This window comes from Notechis scutatus, chromosome 2 (assembly GCF_049901735.1).
Source record: "Notechis scutatus isolate UNSWTSFEM ecotype Mainland chromosome 2, rNotScu1.2, whole genome shotgun sequence".
Lineage (NCBI taxonomy): Eukaryota > Metazoa > Chordata > Lepidosauria > Squamata > Elapidae > Notechis > Notechis scutatus.
Genome location: NC_142010.1, coordinates 162,292,354 through 162,312,680, shown reverse-complemented (window position 1 = coordinate 162,312,680; position 20,327 = coordinate 162,292,354). Strand labels below are relative to the sequence as shown.

Genomic DNA, 20,327 nt, shown 5'->3' with positions numbered 1-20,327 from the left:
CCATAGCCAAGAGTCATCAATCATGTTCTCCAGTTAGAATTTTGCGCAACAGAAACTTCAATGACCTAGTTACTATCTTTGAAAAACTATTTATGGAATACACTTTCTCTTTCCAAGCTACTGCACTGCTCTTTCAAACCTCTTTCCCCCCTCCCTTTCTGTTGGCAACTCTAAAAAGACCATAGAAATATTTTATGAGTTGACATCTCATTGTCTTACTGCTTCACCCAGGAGGCTTCCCTGTGGCCCAGGAGGCAAAAAAAAACAGAGCCTGCCCCCCTGCCCCATGCTCTGTTTTTTGCCTCCTGGGCCTTAGGGAAGCCTCCTGGGAGCAAAAATAGCCTCCTAGGAGGCTCCCTGAGGCCCAGGAGGCAAAAAACCGGAGTGCCAGGAGGGGTGCTGTAAAAAAAAAAAAAGAAGCCACACCCACCCATGCCCAGCTAGCCACACCCTACCTAGCCATGTGCATAGAACTGGTAGTAAAAATATTTGCATCCCACCCCTGCTTCACATATGTACAAGTGTCAATCACTCTGAACAGTGGTGGGATTCAATTTTTTTTCACTACCAATTCTGTGGGTGTGGCTTGGTGGGCATGGCAGGGGAAGGATACTGTAAAATCTCCAGTCAGAGATGGTATTTGCCGGTTCTCCAAACTACTCCAAATATCCACTACTCCAGAACTGGTCAGAACCTGCTGAATACCACCTCTGACTCTGAGTAAGCAGATTTATCTTCTATGCCATTTTCCTTTTTCCTTTAATGTATATGGGCATTTCCATTGACCAGCTTTTCTTGAATCTGATAGGTTAGACTTAATGGGTACAGCTTGTTTCAAAGAAACAGCAACACAAAAAAAGGAGATGCTGCAATTTTACATTACAAAAATATATTGAGACTTTGGAAAAGGTGAAAAGCAGAGCAATTAAGATGATTAAGGGCCTAAAGGAAAAAAACATATGAAGAACAGTTGCAGAAATTAGGTATGTATGGCTAATCTAGAGAAAAAATGGAGTAGAGGTGATATTATTGCAGTATTCCAGTATTTGAAGGGCTGTCATAAAAAAGAGGGGGGTCAACTTATTTTCCAAACCAGCAGAAAACAAGAGCCAATGGATGGAAACTAATCAAGGAGAGAAGCAATCTAGAACTAAGGAGAAAAATTTTAATGGTGAGAATAATCAACCAATGGAATGCCTTGTCTTCAGAAACTGTGGGTGCCCCATCACTGGAGGTTTTCAAAAAGAGACTGGATAGCCACTTGTCTGAAATGATATAAACTCTCCTGCTTGTGGAGTGAGTTGGACTATATCACTTCCAAGGTCCCTTCCAACTCTGTTACTCTATGTTCTAAGATATCAGATGAATTATTGATAGGTTAGTAATGATTTCAGAAGTTTGAGTTAGGCACTGGGAGATCTGTTAATTTGGATTTTTTTCCCCCCTTACTAACTGGTAGGAGTTGTTAGAAGATAGTGGGAGCCACTTTCTTTTTCAAAAAAACAACAACAATTGCCATGTGAGAAACCATAAAAGCAAAGATGCAGCCAGCTGGATTTCTAGAAAGAGGTATTAAGGGTGGTACAACCTCAAAACACCTCTCAGAACAAAAACTAGGAGTCATCCAAAGGAGCCAATATGGTTGAATAGGCAGCTCATGAAGGAACTAAATTGTAGAAGGAAGGATGGACTAGAGCAGGGGTGACAAACTCGCAGCCCCCAGGCCAGATGTGTCATATGCTGGCCATGCCCACCCCATTTTAGTGAAGGGGAATAAAGTCATGATGTTTCACATGACGACAATGTGATGCCATGAGTTTGATACCCCTGGACTACAGAGAAAATCTACACAGCTTTAGCTTGGAAATGTAGGAATGAGGTAAGACAACAAAGATAAAAAGCAAGCTTAAGGCTTAGCAAGATAGGCAAAATCAAGTAAGAAGGATTTCTTAAGTTATATCAGTAACACAAAGAAAACAGGATTTTTATTTTGGACTATTTATTCCAAATGGACACATCTTAATAGGTGGTCAGGAGGAAGCAGACATATTCAGTCCCTGTTTTGTCTTGTCTTTCAAAACAGGTTTGCTATACCGGTTAGGGCAATAGGTTATAAACTGGGAATCTGTGAGTTCTAGTCCTGCCTTATACATGAAGCCAGCAGGTGTCCTTGGGCCAGTCCAAGGAAGGAGGCAATAACAAACCACTTCTAAAAATCCTTGCCAAGAAAACTGCAGTGAGTTGTCCAGGATTTTTAAAAAATGTCAAAGGCATAAATATTGAATTACTTACTTTACACCAATAAAAATGTGATTTTGTAGATTAGTAATGAATATAATAAGGAATTACAAGTTAGTAGGAATGAAGTAAAGCTAATCTGAACACCTCAAATTCCCAAGAAATATACTGTAGAATATTGAAATAACTGGTGGAAGAGCTGCCAGGAGCTCTTTCAATTGTCTCGGAGTAGTCCTGGAGAATTGGGGAAGTACCAGAAGATTAGAGAAGAGCAAAAGTGCTCTCCCTTCAAGAATGAAAAAAGAGTAATTATTAACCAGTGAACCTTACATGATGAAAAAAATAAGATTGCAATCTGGCATGTTAGAAAACTGGACAGTGAGCAATAAAAAGTCTTTCAATTGAAAGAGGAAATATGCTGCAAATTGTTGTCCCTATGTATTCTGCACTGATAAGATCCTACATGGAGGACTGTGCAAAACATTTCCAAATTGATTTGGGTCCGGTTGTCAAATTCAAAGGAGAATACAAATGAACAGAGGAATAAATAAATGACTAAATGAATAGAGGCCAGGCTGAAGGAACTTGAATGTGGAATGTAGACATCAGACTGGCCACAGGCTGCTCCCTAGGAAAGAATGACCCTTGATTGTTAGATGTTAGAGAAAAGGTACTTTTATTAGAGGTGCTGAGGGCAGCATGAGCGAGGCAAGCTTTGAAGGAAAACCATGTGAAAATCATATATTGAAAGCAATCCCCAATGTCCAAAACTCTCCCCCCTGTGCAAGTAGTCCAATCAGGTTCTGTTCTGATGTTTTGGGAAACCAGTGCATCAGACACCGTTGTAAATTCCTCTCGCAGTGCCAGCATCCTTGAAGGCAGGAAGATGACAGTAGAAATTTAGATTTAGGGATACAAGATAGCTATGTTCAGATGCATAAAGAGAAGCTACAGTGAACATGATCAGGAATTATTTTTCCTTGGCTTCCGGTTTGAGTCTCTTCAGCGACAGACCGAAATCCATGATCGTGCGCGGTTTCGATCTGTGCTTGCCACCGGAGTGCCCCAAGCCGGCTGGCTTCGGGGCTAAGCCACCCCATAGAGGTGATGAAGAGGGGGGAGACTGCCAGCAGGGTCGAGGAGAGCTGCATCTCTCTTCCCCAGCTGGCCATTACTCCCTTTCCCGAAGGCGGTTGCAGCGGTGGTCAGAAATGGCCACCTCAAAGAAGAACTGAACCGGAAAAGAATGTGCAGGAGGAAGATAAGAAGAGAAAGTTTTGGTCAACCGGGTTAAACTGAAAAAGCAATAATGTAAGGTACCCTGGAATTTAAACTAAATACCATTATTCCCAAAGAAGATTTTGAAGCAGCGAAGGAGAGAAAAAAGGGAAAGGATTAGTTTTTTTTTCTTCCCTTTTATATACTGACAGCTAAGAGACTTAAGCAAGAAATTGAAAAAAAAAATCCACTTTGACATTAATAGGCATTTAAGCTGAAAATAAAAGTCAAAGGGATAATAAAGATTTCTGGATATTTAAAAGTTTTTAAAAGCAGGAAAGGAGAAAAAAAAAGAATAAAAGGGTAGGATCTGGAAAAATGGAGGAGACTGCCTGGAACTAAGGAATGGAACTGTAACTAAAAGGAATGTACAGTGAAACTTTAACAGGATTCCCCTAAGATACATCCTATCTGAAACTTGGCAACAAAATAATAGAACCCCAGGAAGAGAAAGTGGAAAAAAGAAGCAAGAAGAAACAGCCCTGGATTATTTGGATTACTCGGTGATTTTTGGTTTTTGCATCTAAATGACTAAAAGTAATCGGGTGGTTGTTTAAAAGTGTTTAAAATGGCATCACTCTTAGAAGAACTGAAAATGGAACTTAAAAAATGGAAAGAAGATGCACAAGAAGGGAGAGGTTCTTTTGGCTTCGTATTTCAATTCTTAGATATGGAGATCTGGAGCTATGAGAAACAACAAGAAACGCTTGCAGAACAAGAAGATCGGGACAAAGAAGAAGCCATCTTTAATGATCAAATTATTTTAAGTGGGGGGGGGGAAGGAAAGGGGGAAAAGAGAGTGAAAAGTTTAAGACTAGAAAAAACAACCAAAAAGAAGAAGAAGAGTTTGAAAGATAAGTATAATATTAGAAAGCAACAGAAGAGGGGATTACAGATGAGAGAATTAGAAGTAGAGAGACGAGGGGGTAAAAAGGGAAGGGAGAAGAAGAGGGGGAAGAAGGTAAGGAAAAGAAGTTGTAAAAGACAGAAACAAGATATAGAGAAACAGGGAAAAGATATAAGGATTGAAACCATAAGCCTGCTTAGAGATAATGGGTGAAAATTTAATTGTAAAAGGGATTCTGCAAAGGTACATAAGATAGCATTGTTATATTACAAATAGAAATAATTTTAGAAAATATGACTAAAATGATGGATAAAATATTCACTGTAATGTAGTGGAATGTTTGTTAATAAATAAATGAATTAAAGTGAATGAGATAATTAAATTAGGAAAGGATGGGAGCATTTTAATTATTATTAATTATTTATAAAAATATAAGTGAGAAATATGAAAAAAAAAGAATTAATTATGGAAAGTTTATAAGTGTTCCCAAGGAAGTATGATATTTAATTGAAAAGAAATGTTAAAGATGTTAAGATTTTAATGAATATTAATGATAGAATTGAATTGGAATGGAATGTGTGATTTATTTACATATATATATAATCTTTTCTTTTTAAGAATATAGTGTGTATTTTAAGAATGTACCAAGCAGAATTCGATTGGAAGTTATGTATTATATTGAATGCTATAATTTTAAAAGTATACATTGAAGCTTAAATAAGAGTTTGAATGGATAAAATTAAAAGATATAAAGGTGTCGTACTCCAATTAGTAACTACAGGAGAAAATTTGTTTAATGAGAAAAGATAATATGAAATTGCAACAGGACAGACAAAAGTATAAATATAATGATTTGAATTGAGATGAGATAATTAAAATAAAGTTGAGAAAATTAAAAGAGGGGAAAAACTATGTAGAAAACATAAAACAGTAATAAGATATGGAATAGAACATAAAAATGAGCATGAAATTGAGTTTGTGTCTGTATGAAGAAGTGATAACCTGGGACCATGCTATTTTCAAAAAAAGATGTTTTATTTGTATTTTGTTTTTGTGAAAATCCAAATAAAATTTTCAAAAAAAAAAGGAATTATTTTTCCTTGCCACAAAAAATCAGTTTTAAAAATAATGGAATCTACCAACATTTTATTTATAACAGAATAATAGAGTTGGAGGGGACCTTGGAAGTCTTCAAGTCCAACCCCCTGTTCTAGCAGGAAACCCTATATCATTTCAGACAAATGGCTGTCCAGTCCCTTTTTAAAACTCTCCATTTTCCATAAAAAGAAAACCGTCTTGATTATTTACTAAGGAAGCTTGTGGCCTTGTTATCTTTGGAGGTGCTTTACATGAGATGGGTAAACCACATCTCTAGTATGGTTTAATTAGTTTTCCTGCACATTAGAAGGGTTGGATTAGATTATACTTGTGATCACTTCCAACTCCAGAATTCTATGAACTGATTCCAGTATAACATGCATCCAAAACTGAACAACTCAATATGGAGCTTTACATATTCTGATTTATAGCAAATGAATTGGTATTAGTCATAGTTATTAATAAAATATGCATTGTGTCATAGGTATGACATGTGTTTTAGCATTGTATTTTTACTTTTGGTAATTTAATTATCAAGTAATTTTGAGTAAAGTTACTGTAATACCTTCAGAAGCCACCTTGTCTCTCATTATTCTTTCCAAGATTCCACGTGGAAGTTTCTCAAAAGCTTCATTAGTAGGTGCAAAAAGTGTATAATGCCCGGGCTTCCCTAAAGTTTCCATTACATCAGATGTAAAGGCAGCAGCCTATGAAAAATAGGGAATAAAAAATCTTTTAAACTCTTATGCAAAAACTAATAGTATAGTTATATTTTGACATCATACCAAAATACATTGTAATTAATTATACTGAAAATTTTTCTTAGCATAAAATATAAATACATAAATATTGCAAGATGATATCTTTATACACATGAAAATTGTATGTTACTTGAAGTAACCCTATTGAATTGTGACAGATTTTCCTTTGTGTAGACCGGAAATTAGCAGAAGCAAAATCAGAACTACTAAACAGAACTTTCTAAGATTTTGGGAACTGGAGAAATACCAGAAGACTGGAAAATAGCTGATGTGGTTCCCATCTCAAGAAAGGGAAAAACAGATCCAGGAAACTATAGACTAATCAGCCTGACATCAATACATGGGAAGATCCTAGAAAAGATAAGCAAGCAACAGGTCTACAAACAACTACAAGCAGAAAAAGTTATAACCAGTAGTCAACATGGGTTTGTCAAAAACAGATCATGTCAAACAAACCTTATTTCATTCTTTGACAAAGGGACTAAATTAGTGGACCAGCAAAATGCAATGGGCATAGTATACTTGGACTTCAATAAAGCATTTGACAAAGATCACAACTTACTTCTTGCTAAGTTAGAAACATGTGAAATAGACTGCATCACCAACAAATGGATTTATAACTGGCTGACAAATCGCACACAACATGTAGTCCTTAATGGAACTATAGTTACATGGAGGGAAGTAAGCAGGGGAGCTCCCCAAGGTTCTGTATTAGGCCCAGTACATCTTCATAAATGATTTAGGTAAGGGGATAAAGGAGAACTCATCAAATTTGCAGATAACATTAAGCTGGAAGGAATAGCCAACACTTCAGAAGCAGTGGGGGATTCCACCGGACCAGTTCTATAGAACCGGTTGTTATGATTCTGTGCAGTTCAGAGAACTGGCAAATTGTGCCCCTGGCTGGCCCTGCCTCTCTCTGCCCGCCCCTCCCCTCCCCTCCCAGTCAGTCCTTATCGCGCATGCGCAACACCGTGTGCATGCCTGTCATCTCTGACTGCATTCTCCCCTGCCCAGTCACTCTTTAAGGTATTTCTTTTATTTTTCCTCCCAACGATCAGCTGTTCCGACAATCAGATGTGCCAGGATCCCTCTTGCTGTCTTACTGCTTCGCTGCATGTCTGTTTTTTGCCTTCGTGGGCCTCAGGGAAGCCTCCTGAGAGCAAAAACGCCCCCAGGAAGCTTCCCTGAGGCCCAGGAGGCCAAAAATGGAGCACAGGGAGGTGCTGCACAGCCCCCGTGCTCCATTTTTTGCCTTCCTGGGCCTTAGGAAGCCTCCTGGGAGCAAAAACGCCTTCCCAGGAGGCTTCCCTGCAGCCCAGGAAGGCAAAAAATGGAGCATGGGGGGATGCTGCGTGCCCCCCCACACTCCGGTATTTTCCTTCCTGGGCCTCAGGGAAGCCTCCTAGGAGAAAAATGCCCCCCAGAAAGCTTTCCTGAGGCCCTGGAGGCAAAAAAAAAATGGAGTGCGGGGGGGGTGCTGCAAAAAGAAGAAGCCACACCCACACAGTCACATGGCAACTCCCACCTAGCCATGCCCACAGAACCGATAATAAAAATATATGCATCTCACCCCTGCTCAGAATATCATGATCCAGATAGATGTCAACAGCCTTGAACACTAGGCCCTATCTAACAAAATGAAATTTAACATAGAGAAAAGCAAGATCTTACCCTTAGGGAAGAAAAAGCAAAAGTACAGGCACAGACTAGGTGAAACCTGGCTCAATAGTAGTAACTGCAAGAAAGATCTTGGATCCTAGTGGACAACCATCTAAACATGAGCCAACATTGTGCAGCAGCAGCCAAAAAAACCTAATACAATACTAGATTGCATTAACAGAGGGATAGAATCAAGATCACACAAAGTAATAGTTCAATTACTTGCACCCATGCTCAGAATATAACAGTAATAGTACCACTTTATAAGGATCAGTTTTGGTCACCCCAATACAAAAAAAGATCTTGAGATTTCGGAAAGAGTACCAAGAAGAGCAAGATAATTAGTGGCCTAGAAGCTATAATATACAAAGAATGATTGCAGGAACAGGATATACCTAGTTTAGTGAAAAGAAGCACCAGGAATGACATGACAACAGTCTTCCAATACTTGAAGGGCTGCCATAAGGAAGAGGGGGTAAACTTATTTACCAAAGCACCTGAAGACAAGACAAGAAACAATGGATGGAAACTAATCAAGGAGAGAAGCAACCTGGAACTAAGGAGCAACTTCCTAACAGTGAGAACCTTCAACCAGTGGAACTAATTGCCTTCAGAAGTTGTGATAGCCCTTTGTCAGAAATAGTATAAATCACTTGCATGAGTAGGGAGTTGGACTAGATAACCTCCAAGGTCCTTCCAACTCTTACTATTAACTTCATAAGTTTATGCTTTAGGTAGGAGAAGAAAAGGGTAGATGGAAGCTCCTCAAATGCAGTCACCAGCCACTTTGATCGGCCGGTAGAAGTGGCCTCTTGGCGAGGGGAGTGTGTGTGTGCGCTCACCCCGAGGCCGCTTCTACCGGCCGATCGATGTGGCTGGTGACTGCACTTGGGGAGCTTCCATCGCCCGAAAGAGACTGCCTAAAGGCAAGGGGACACGGGCAGCCACGCCTCATCCTGAAGCAGCTGGGGACTCTACCTTCAAGGGAGCTTTCGTCTGCCAATAAAAGTGGCCTCGCGGCGAGGGGAGTGTGTGTGTGCACTTGCTCCGAGGCCGCTTCTACCAGCCGATCAATGTGGCTGGTGACTGCACTTGGGGAGCTTCCATCGCCCGAAAGAGACTGCCTAAAGGTGAGGGGACATGGTCATCCATGCCACGCCCTGAAGCAGATGGGGACTCTGCCCTCAATGGAGCTTTCATCTGCCGATAGAAGCAACCTTGCAGTGAGGGGAGTGTGTGTGTTCACTTGCCCTGAGGCTGCTTCTACCGGCCGATCGAAGTGGCTGGTGACTGCACTTGGGGAGCTTCCATCGCCCGAAAGAGACTGCCTAATGGCGAGGGGACACGGGCAGCCACGCCTCGCCCCAAAGCGGCTGGGGACTCTGCCTTCGGGGAGCTTTCGTCGGCCGATAGAAGCAGCCTCACGGCGAGGTACGTGCGTATGGGCCGCTCTAAGTGGGGGAGGAAATTAAGTCACCCCCCAAAAGATGGCCTAGCCTTATTTTGTGAAAAACACTGTGTGTGTGTGTGTGTGTGTGTGTGTGTGTGTGTGTGTGTATGACTCACAGATGAACACTATACAGAAGCCTGATGATGGCAGATGAGATTCTGCCGAAACGTTGCTACAACTTTAAAAGCACAACTACAATGACATGGGAAAATACCCGAACAAAGCTGAATGCCATACATGTAAGTACCCGCGAAAACTTAAGAAAACATATATATTTTCTTAAGTATATATATCTGTGTGTGTCTATGTTTGTCTGTGTGTGTGTGTGTGTGTGTTGGGATTCAAATTGTTTTACCACTAGTTCTGTGGGCATGGCTTGGTTGGTGTGCACTTATGTACACATGAGCCTTGCACGCATTGGTGGCAAATATGCACTTCATGCATGCGCAAAGGCTTTCCTATTGACCTTCTCCTGCACTTAACAGCTGACATGCAGCAATCCACTGTGCCACACGAAGCAGCTGAGCTTCAAAAGCAGGAAATAAAGGTCAGTATGGAGCAGGGGCCCAAGCAGCTGATCATCGGAGAGAACCAGATTGCTCCCAGATAAACTTCAGAGCTACCGGTAGAATCCCATCTCTGAGATATATATATGAGGGGGGGGAGAGAGGGAGGGAGAGAGAGAGAGAGAGAGAGAGAGAGAGAGAGAGAGAGAGAGAGAGAGAGAGAGAGGTAAAGAAAAAAGTATTTCAAATATAAAATAGCGGACTTGCTATCAGGTGCAAAGAATCAGGGCCATTTGTTAAGTTGCAGTTCAGATTTATTGCTCAAAGCTATACATAAGAATCTTGTAGACACCTGAACAGAGAATAAAATTTATTTTCTATGTCCCAAAAATAAAAAGAATCTTGTCAACTAAAGTTCAGTACTAAATTAACATCAGACAAAGGCCACGGCATTTCAAGAGGGGCTGGTCTTAGATCATTTGTGCAAATGTAAAAATGCTAGGCTGATGGTTTGCTTAACTCCACCCTCATTTCTGTCTACTCTTCTCCTACACTTGCAAATTTAATCAATGTTCTAACACTGAAAATTGATCAACATAAAGTCCATTAATTTCACTCCTTCTCTTCAGTATAACTTTCTCTATTGTATAAAAACTTTCATTAAAAAGAATTCCAGGAACAATCTAAACTGTGACAAACTGTGACAAAATTAACACATTCCTTTATTTTATAACAAAAGGTCATGGCAAAATCTAAATTAGATAGTTGATATCTAATATTGCAGTTCTGTTCACAATGGCAAAGACGGATTCCTTCTTCTCAACCACTTTAAGGAAAGAAAAGCAGATGATAAAAATATTCCCAGTTTGTCTGGGGAACAGGATGTGCTTTCAATACAACACAAGGAAGGTTAGGCTAAGCTCCATTCATTAGACAGCTTTAGAAATTGTTGAATAATTCAATTCAACTCAGCTATGTTTAATGGACTTTTTAACTAGTAGATTGAGTAGGAGCATATAATGTTTCTAGAGGGGGATACAAATATGGCATCACACATTTGCAGTTTAGATGATCAAAATGTAGCTTCTGTAGCTCAAGAGAGTGAGATTCAGATTTGTCAGTGGGAAGATTATATTTTATTTACAATATCACTTGATACTACTAATTCTGGAAAACCAACAGTTTTCTACATAACTTTTTCTACCACTGGCCTAATAATAGATCTTGGTGGGAGGATTAATTAGCAATCAAACTACTTTTATTTTTAAAATAGTATTTTACTGTACTATCTTCTTCCATTACATGCAATTTAGCTTGATTTTTACTTATATATGCCAACTATTTTAAAAGACAAGATTCAAAGAAAATAAGATTAAATAAAAGCTTACTCTGAGAGATGAAAGATCATCTTCAGATTCAATGAAGTCTTGAATGGTATTGCCAACTGGAGTTAGCACACGATCAATTACATGAACAACACCATTTGTAGCAATTTGATTGCCATGGGTGATTCTGGCACAATTAACAGTCACAACCTAATTGGGAGAAAGCATGAATTAATATTTGCATTAATTTGGCTTCCCACTTTAACCAAACAAGCTTTACATAGTCTTTTTTTTTCAATTAATTTTATAACTTGCTTATGAAACTTGTACTGTTTGTTTTTAAAAGTTCAGGAAACCATTTATCATATTTTTTGGACTATAAGACACTCCAGACTATAAGAAACTTTTGGGGAAGAAAACAAGAAAAAACCCTGCAATTTGCTATTCCAGACTGTGGGGATCACTGCTGCCCATTGGTGCTGCTGCCTTCCATTGCCGCTGCCACCTATCACCACTTCCATGTGCCCCATTTTTGGCCTCCGCGTATCCCATTTTTGGTTTCCATGTGCCCCATTTTCAGCCTCTGTGCGTCCCATTTTTGGCCTGTTCCAGGTGCCTGGAACAGACTGAACATGGGACTTACGGAGGCCAAAAATGGGGGTGCGGCAGCTGAAAACAGGACACACAGAGGGCAAAAATGGGGCACACAGAGGCGGTGATAGATGGCAGCAATGATGGGTGGCACTGGTGCCGATGGGCAGTGGCAATCCCCTTAGCTTGGAACAGTTCATCATCAGTATTCCAAAAGGCAGATCAACCACCAATCAGCTGCTCGTGCTACATCAGGCTGTGCTGAAGCTGACCAGGCTGTTTGCTGTTTGCTGCAAGGAGGCAAATTGCTGGGAGGCAGAGGTCGAAGAGTGGGGGCCGGTGGGTGGGCGGGGCTTCAGCAACATTCGCTCTATAAGACACACAGATATTTCCACCCACTTTTGGGGGGGGAGTGCGTCTTATAGTCCGAAAAATACAGTAGCTGGAAAATATTTTGCAACATAGCCCTTTAAGTTACATTTCATTTTATGTGACTGAAAAAGTTATAGCAAACATGATTACTGAACTGCTTTCATATACCGTGTTTCTCATATAATAAGGCCGGGTCTTTTTTTTTTTTTTTGAGCCCCGAAAAAATGGCTAGGCTGTCTTTTTGGGGGTGACTTAATTCCCCCCCCTTGCATCTTTGGGCGGGCGGGTGGCGATGGCTTGGATGTTGACCTCGGTGTTGGTGGGGCACTTCGTATCGGGGTCAATGCAGGCAGCACCATATCTGGGTGTGCAACAAAAGTACTTCCTAACGGCAACCCCCCCACCACCATTCCCCACCATTTCGCATGTTTTAATTCGCATGCCTTAATTTGGGGGGAGGGGCTTAATTTCATTTCATGCCTATAAAACATGCTGGGACTTCCTATTGGGGGAGGCCGTATTGTTGGAGAAACAGGGTAGATTGTTGTCTGAGTACTAATCCAAGGATTCTAATAGGAAGTGGAAATTAATTAGGATCAATGAAAGTTTAGCAGTATTTGAAGTGCATCAACACCGTGTCCATGGGACAATTAATAAATACCAATAGTGCCCTCTATACCAAACCTGGGGTTTTAAAATATTGTTATTTTTGATTATTTTCTATTTTTGAAAATCATCTTAACATAATAATCTTATATGAACAAATTACTCATATGAATTTCAAGGGAAATTTAAACTAGAACATTGAATCTTAGATCTCTTTCCAAAATGTATGATGTAAATAGTACAAGCCACATCCTGTTGTTCATTTATGTTATACAAATAAGCTTACCCCATTGGGATAGTGATTTATATGCAGTTTTTGATTGTTGTACATAGACACCAGAGTCATGCTATTCCGAAGGTCCTTTGTCAACATCCGTCTGTTTACCATATGATTGTGGAGAGCATTATACAGTTCGATGTTTACATTCTCAATCAGACCATTGTAGATTTCCTGGAGGCAGGGGAGTTGAATTCAGGTAGATATTCCATTAATTCCATTATTTCAGTTAACTAGTGAGATATTTTTGACTATTTTCTGAATCTTCTGACTTACCAGCCTAGTAGTGATTTCATTGACATAGCCAGTACTTGGCAACAATAACAAGTGGCTAAACATTTCCTTCTTCCAGGATAGCTTCAACTTTCTGCTCCAGCCTTTGGCCCTGAAATTCTCTGGATACCTCACAATTAAGTACAAAGCAGGCAACCAGAAAAGATCAGCCACATGCTACTACTGCTGCCTACTGCCTTTATTTCAGTTGCCTACTTCTTCTACTAAGCATGTTCTTCTTACAGCTCATTTTCTTGGTAATCTTTATATTTTTATATCGCCTTTTTTCCATCTAGCTTTTCTCCTTCAGAAAAAGTTTATTTATATTCACACCCCCACCTTTTCTATTCCTCCTTACCTCATTAGCAAATATTTTCTTAGATCAACCTGCCATAATACTTGCCAACTCAAGACACTTGCCAACAGTGTCCTTCATATCATTGTTATTCCACTGTCAGAAACTGTGCAGTCTCTTTAAGCTTTATCCTCTTCAATTTACTTTACACCTAGCTTCTTATATTCATTTAATGCATCAATGCTGGGTAATTGGAAAAGCCTAAAAACCAGGCAAAATAAGCCTTTACTGGGCATTCTCTCCATTTCAGCATTAATTCCATTTTCTAAGATATAATGATAACCTGAGGGAGGATCATGGGCTCTCCCTACATAATCTTAGGGCTTTTCACATAGGAGTCAGCAATTGAAGAACATAATCATAATTTTACTTGTTACATGGTACATTGGGAAAGACATGATTGGTTGTCACAATAATACATTTTTATTACAATAGACTAGAAAACAGATTTTCTGCAGCCTAGTCCTGTGAATTTGAAAGTCTGCCTTTCTGAAGCCAGAAGTTGCATTCTAGAAGCTACTGTGAAAACCCAAGTTTAAGTTACTGTTCCAGCCATCTTACCTCATGCCTGCAATGCCAAACACTGATTATTTAGAATTATGTGTGTGTCTGCAAGTGAACTTGCGAACAGGGATGGGATTCAAATTTCTAACAACCTGTTCTGTGGGCGTGGCTTAGGTGGTGGGTATGGCTTGGTGGTCATGTGACTGGGTGGACATGGCTTGGTGGTCATGTTATTGGCTGGGTGTGGCCAACTCAATATCACTCACATCGAGGCATGCATCTCCTCGCCTGGCCTCTCATGACTGTGGGGATGTTGCAACAATCATAAGTGTGAAAAATGGTCATCAGTCACTTTTTTCAGTGCCATTGTAACTTTGAATGGTCACTCCTCACAAGCAAAGTATCAGCAAAGGAGGGGAAAAAAACTCCAGAAACGTTCCTGAGATAGGAAGTCTAGTCCTGCCAAGAATGTAATAAAGGTTAATGAAGAGGCAGTTTCTGTAAGCAACACCAGAATGTTTCCTTCCTGCCTTCCTTACAGAATTAGGCCAGTAATTTATTCTAAGAACCGGTTATCCTAACTGCTTAGAATGTTAACAACCTGTTCTAGCGAATAGGTGCGAACTGGTAAAATCCTACCCCTGCTTGCAAATATATGTGTATAAAGTTAACCAGAATCAATAGTTCCAATAATATGTACAAAAGCTGAGTGTTAGTGTTTCTTCATAATTTATTCATCTATTAATTTCTTAGCATTAAACTTTTTATAAAAAATCAAAATTGATATAATTACACGATCTAAAAGATTCCAAGCTTCATTGCTTGGTGCAAAGAATGTGTAAGAGCCAGGTCCTTCAATTTCTTCTTTCAGTTTCGACATCTCAGAATAACGTTGAGTGGAGGTAGCTCCTATAATGCCCAAAGTGCCAAATATGTGATCTATTGGAGCCACTGAAAAAGAAAAATAACTTATACTAGTTATCAAATCCTTTTCTAAATTAGTTGCTCTTTTTCTAGTGAATTATTAATGGAATTTACTGTAGTATTAAATTGCTTCCTGTTTTAATGCCCAGATTTTAATGCAAATAAAGTTCCCTAGGATCTTTTGTGTTGATCAATGACTTGAATAACCCAGGATTTATTCTGGCCTGTGAAATTCAAGGAAGCAGACAGGGCACTATTTTAGATTATCCCCTGCTATGTGCAAGCTTGATCTGTGCTTATCCTGGTTGAACTTGCACATGGCAGAGGATAATCAAACATCCTTTTTATCATGTCTATAAAGCTGCTGAATCGTCCAACAGAATAATATCACCAAATTGCTAAGAATACCCAACTTTAAATCAACATTTCAGGCTGTAGGGGAGATGCCACTGAAGTCTCATAGTGTCTTGTAATTGACAGGATTTCTGTCAGAAGTAGAATTGAATTCTGACATGGTTCAGGTACAGTTTGTACATCAAAGCTCTCCATCAATAGTTATGTTATCTCTGGACAAGCAGGCATTACCTTTGAAAGAACAGATTCATGATCAGAGATTCTTCTGAATTCATGGCTTCTGCTACCTAAGAAGGCTTTGGCTCTGCTTTGGCACCCATTATGACCCTACTTAGCACAAGATGCCCTAAGTAATTCATGCACTAATTACCACCAGTTTAGTCTACTGCAATACATTTCACATGGGACCTTTCAAAAATGCTTAAAAGTTTCCAACATTGAGAACATACTACAGGCCCTGCACTGACTACCAATTAGTTTCCAGGTACAATTTTTTTTACATAGATGGCTTGGCACCTGTGCACTTAGAAGGCTGCCTACTCCAACATGAATTGCCTTGACATATTAGATCATTTAGGGGAATCTATTCCTATCATTTTATCATTGGGAAATAAAGGAAGTTGAAGTAATGAGACTGTTTGTGGTAGCAACACCAATAATCCAGAATAATTTTTTCTTCATTAAAGGAAGAAAAATAGAGTTTTTCTAGGGCATCTTTTAATTTTTTTCAAGGCATTCTTTTATTTCTGTATATGTCTTAAATATAAAATATTTAAAAATAAATACATTGGGTATATTAAATAGTTCCATGATAATACCTGCAGGACATCCTCGTTCTCCTTCCATCTTCATGTAGCCAGGGCAGCATTCATATAAAACAGTTCTGCAGAGTACCAATGCAAGATTATTTTATCTTCCTATGTCTTAATATTTATTTAGTATCACTTTTAATGTAAACATATTTGAAGTGGATTAGAGGAGTTATATAGAATATATAAAAATATATAATATATAAAATATATAAAAACAAAATACACAATACAAAACTATATTTAAGCAACAATAAGAACAGATGCATTAAAAGTCTGTAATCAGAGCAAAAGCTAGGAACAAGAGAGATACACAGAGAAGTAAAAGGCAGTTTAAAAAGGGATTTCCACAAGAAGGATAATTAATCATTATTGAAAACCCTGCATCTGAAATCCCAATAATTTATATTGCACATTTAATTTTCTACAGAGATAGTCTCTAAGAATTATAGCAAAACTCGTTTGCAGTATAACAGAGCCTTATTTTACCATTTATTACATAACATTTTGCTCTTAAAATGGGGCATATCATTACTCAGTATTCCTTCGGTACTCTGATTAAGTTCAGGACCATGTCTTGATCAAAAGAACCTCCTAAATTCCAATAGTCATCCTCCTGCAAGTCATTTATCGAATTTCAATGCTATTTTCCAGAAACAGAGTTGGAAGCTGTAGTTTTGTATTGCAGTTCTAACATTTTATAGTGACAATCAAAACAAGTCAGTCTTTATTATAGTCATAATAAGTTCAAAATAAATACAGTTTTCAATATATAAATGTTGTACAACTCAAGGAATTCTAGGTTCCCATAACCTAGATACAGCTTTTATGCCATTCCAGTAAAGATTAACTCTAATCTATAAAATTTGCTCTCTGAAATATATATGCAATAGTCCTTGTTTATTGATAGAAACTGAACACAGTCATAAGGCACAATATCGCTTTGCAACAAACAAAATCAATGAGGAAGCTGACAGGAATTAACAAAAGTTGATCATGTCTCAATGGGATGCTGCAATGTGATTGCAAGCCCAAATTGCAATCAGATGAACACAAGGATATTACAATGGTCACAGCTACTAGGACCGATCAAAAATACCTCTCAGCATTGCCATACATTTGAATGGTTGCCAAATGAGTGATCATTCAATAAGGGCTATCTGTACATTTATTTCCATCTAAATAGTACCATGAAAATCAAGCTGGCTCTGCTACACAGACACTATAGGTAATCCACACAAAATTAATAAATAAAATTATAAGTTATTATTATCATTATAGTTAATAGTCTTGAACAGGACTTACGCTCTCTTTCCACAGATGGTTCCCTGGTACCAGTTCCTGCATGTGCTGAAATATTTCTTATTGGTTCCCATAACTTGCTGGAGAGCACAGACATTTGGCCTGGAAGAAAACAAAAAACATCCTTTACAATTTGAATGTTTACTTACTTAAAATATTTATATATTGCCTTTATGGTTGTGAAAGTTGGACCTTTGAAAAGCAAGATAGGAAGAAAAATCAACTCATTTGAGGTGTGGAGAAAGCTCCTGCATATTCCTTGGACAGCTAAGATGACTAGCAAGCAATGGCAGATTCCTCCAAATATACATTTCTCATAACTATTTCTGTGTACATGTTGAATAGTATAGGTAACAGGATACAACATTGCTGGGTGCTTTTTCCAATTCTGAACCATTTTGTGTCTCCATATTCCGTTCTTATATTGGCTGCCTGATCAGAGTACAATGACTGAATGAGCTGGATTTGGTGTAGTGATATTCCCAGTACTTTGAGGCAGTTCCAGGGCTTGTCATGGTCAACAAAGGCTTTTGTGTAGTTAATGAAGCATATATCTTTATGGTATTCCTTTGCTTTTTCCATCATCCAATGCAGATTGACAATATTATCACACATTCCTCTCCCTTTCTGAAATACAAATACTGCTTGTGGATCAGGTAGTTCTCTGTTGGCAGTTGGATTCAAAAATTGCTGGATTTATCTTCAAGATAATTTTACTCACATGTGATATCAATACTATGGCTTAGTGGTTGGAACAGCCTTTCACATCACTTTTCTTTGGTATTGGAATAAATATCAACCTTTTCCATTCTTTTGGCCACTGACCAGACTTTCACATACTTTAGCAAAGTGCTGTCAGTGCTTTTGTTGGCAGTGGTCTCAGCAACTCAGCAGCAACTCAACTTTGAGGTTAGGCAACTGGTTGAGTGCCCACACTACTTCCTCCTCCAGGATACCTGGTTCCATTTCTGGTAGGTCAGCTTCTCTTTTTATGGCTTGGCCTTGTTTTCGTTTATGTAAAGTTGTTGCATAAAGTTGCATATTCACATCATCTTTCTCTGAAAGCTTGTTGCTCATGCAATTTCTGCCCATCATGTCCTCTGACCATAGCCTTTCTTATCATAAAGGGGTTTCTGGCCCTCTTTACATAAGTGAAACTCTCTCTTGTATGACTTCTCATGGCTCCTTTCTGCAGTTTCTTTCATTGTTCAGCCCAGTACTTTTCTTTATATTTTCTTGCCACTTGCTGGAACTTTGCATTTAGTTTTCTCATTTCTTCCCTGTCACCAATGGTGTTTGCTTTTGTTCTCTCTTCTGCAGTCTCTGTTGTAGCTTCCAATCTCCATTTGGGCAATTTCATTGGTTTCTTGTAAGTAAAATATTTTTTTGGCTACTTCAGTAAGAGTTATTTTTATTTCTTCCTATAGCTCATCTGGTTGTCTTTCTGTGATGTTGGACAGTTCAAATCTATTAATTTCAGTTGCATATGCTAGGGGAATCTTCTTGACATCAAATTTCTGAATCATGGATGGTCATTTAAGTTCATGGTGGGACTCACAATCTGCACTAGGGAACATTTTCATGGTTAGGCAGTGCTGGGATTCAGCCGGTTCGGGCTCATTTAGGCAAACTGGATGTTAATTTTACATCCAGTTTGTTGAACTGGTTGTTCCAAAGACCAGCTAGCCCTGCCCCACCCTATCCCTCTCCTCCCTGGAGTCCCTATGCATCTGGAGTCCCTATGCATCTGGTTCTGGCTCCCAGGTAAGTGCAGGGAGGCCTTCTAGGCCCAAAATGGGGCAATGGGGGGTGCATACCGCATTTTGGCTCCCAGGAGGCTGCAGGGAGGCTTCGTAGGCCTAAAACAGGGCATGGGGGTGTGGTGCACCCCCTTGCACCCCATTTTAGCTCTCCTGAGGCTCCAGGGAGGCTTGCTAGGCCCAAAATGGGGCATGAAGGGGTGCAGCAAAAGAAAGAAAGAAAGAAAGAAAGAGAAAGAAAGAAAGAAAGAAAGAAAGAAAGAAAGAAAGAAAGAAAGAAAGAAAGAAAGAAAGGAAGGAAGGAAGGAAGGAAGGAAGGAAGGAAGGAAGGAAGGAAGAAAGAGAAAAAAGAGAGAGAGGGAGAGAAGGGAGAAAAAGGAAGGGAAGGAAGGGAGAAAGGAACGAAAGAAAGAGGGAGAGAGGGAGGGAGGGAGAGAGAGAAGGGAAGGGAAGGGAGAAAGAAAGGGAGGGAAGGGAGAATGAGTGTAGGGAAGGGAAAGTGAAGGAGATATGGATGGTTGGATGGATGGATGGTTGGATGGATGGATGGGTTGGATGGATAGACGAGGGGGAGGAAGGAGAGAAAAATGAGAGGAAGGAAGGACCACAAACCCTGGCACTAGACACAGATTCAGAGGATGCTTTGAAACAGCACAGCAATCCAGGGCTGGAAGGGACCTCAGAGGTCATCTAGTCCAATCCCCTGCTCCAAGAGCATTGTTAAAGTGAGTTTCTCTCCTTTGGCCTACCCAGTCACATGACCATATAGCCATGCCCACCCAGTCACATGACCACATAGCCACAGTATGTATAGTTGCTGCTTGGATTTTTCAAATCACATGTTCATTATCCTTGATTGCCACTCCTATAAGATACAAAGGAAGTGCAAAGGTACATGAGCCTTTGCAGGAAGCAACTTTATTTGCTCTGTTCAGATTAAACCTTGAAGCTCTGTGTGGACTTTGTACTTTGTTTGGCTTTTTACAGTTAATTTGGCACTTTAGTTGTTGGCAGCAATTCAAAAAGATAAAGGTA

The 20,327-nt window shown here is 39.4% G+C and overlaps 1 protein-coding gene across 4 annotated transcripts in view; it reads right to left on the bottom strand.

The window, feature by feature from the left end:
• Window positions 1-20,327, bottom strand: part of POSTN (periostin) — an 80,198-nt gene that overhangs the window by 46,453 nt on the left and 13,418 nt on the right. For all 4 annotated transcript variants that reach the window (XM_087957137.1, XM_026675487.2, XM_026675488.2 and 1 more), the window contains exons 2-7: window positions 17,536-17,634; window positions 16,240-16,304; window positions 14,937-15,094; window positions 13,021-13,185; window positions 11,229-11,375; window positions 6,027-6,168 (exon numbers count right to left, since the gene is read on the bottom strand). In XM_087957137.1, the coding sequence (XP_087813263.1) occupies window positions 6,027-6,168; window positions 11,229-11,375; window positions 13,021-13,185; window positions 14,937-15,094; window positions 16,240-16,304; window positions 17,536-17,634 (776 nt within the window). The remainder of the gene's footprint in view (window positions 1-6,026; window positions 6,169-11,228; window positions 11,376-13,020; window positions 13,186-14,936; window positions 15,095-16,239; window positions 16,305-17,535; window positions 17,635-20,327) is intronic.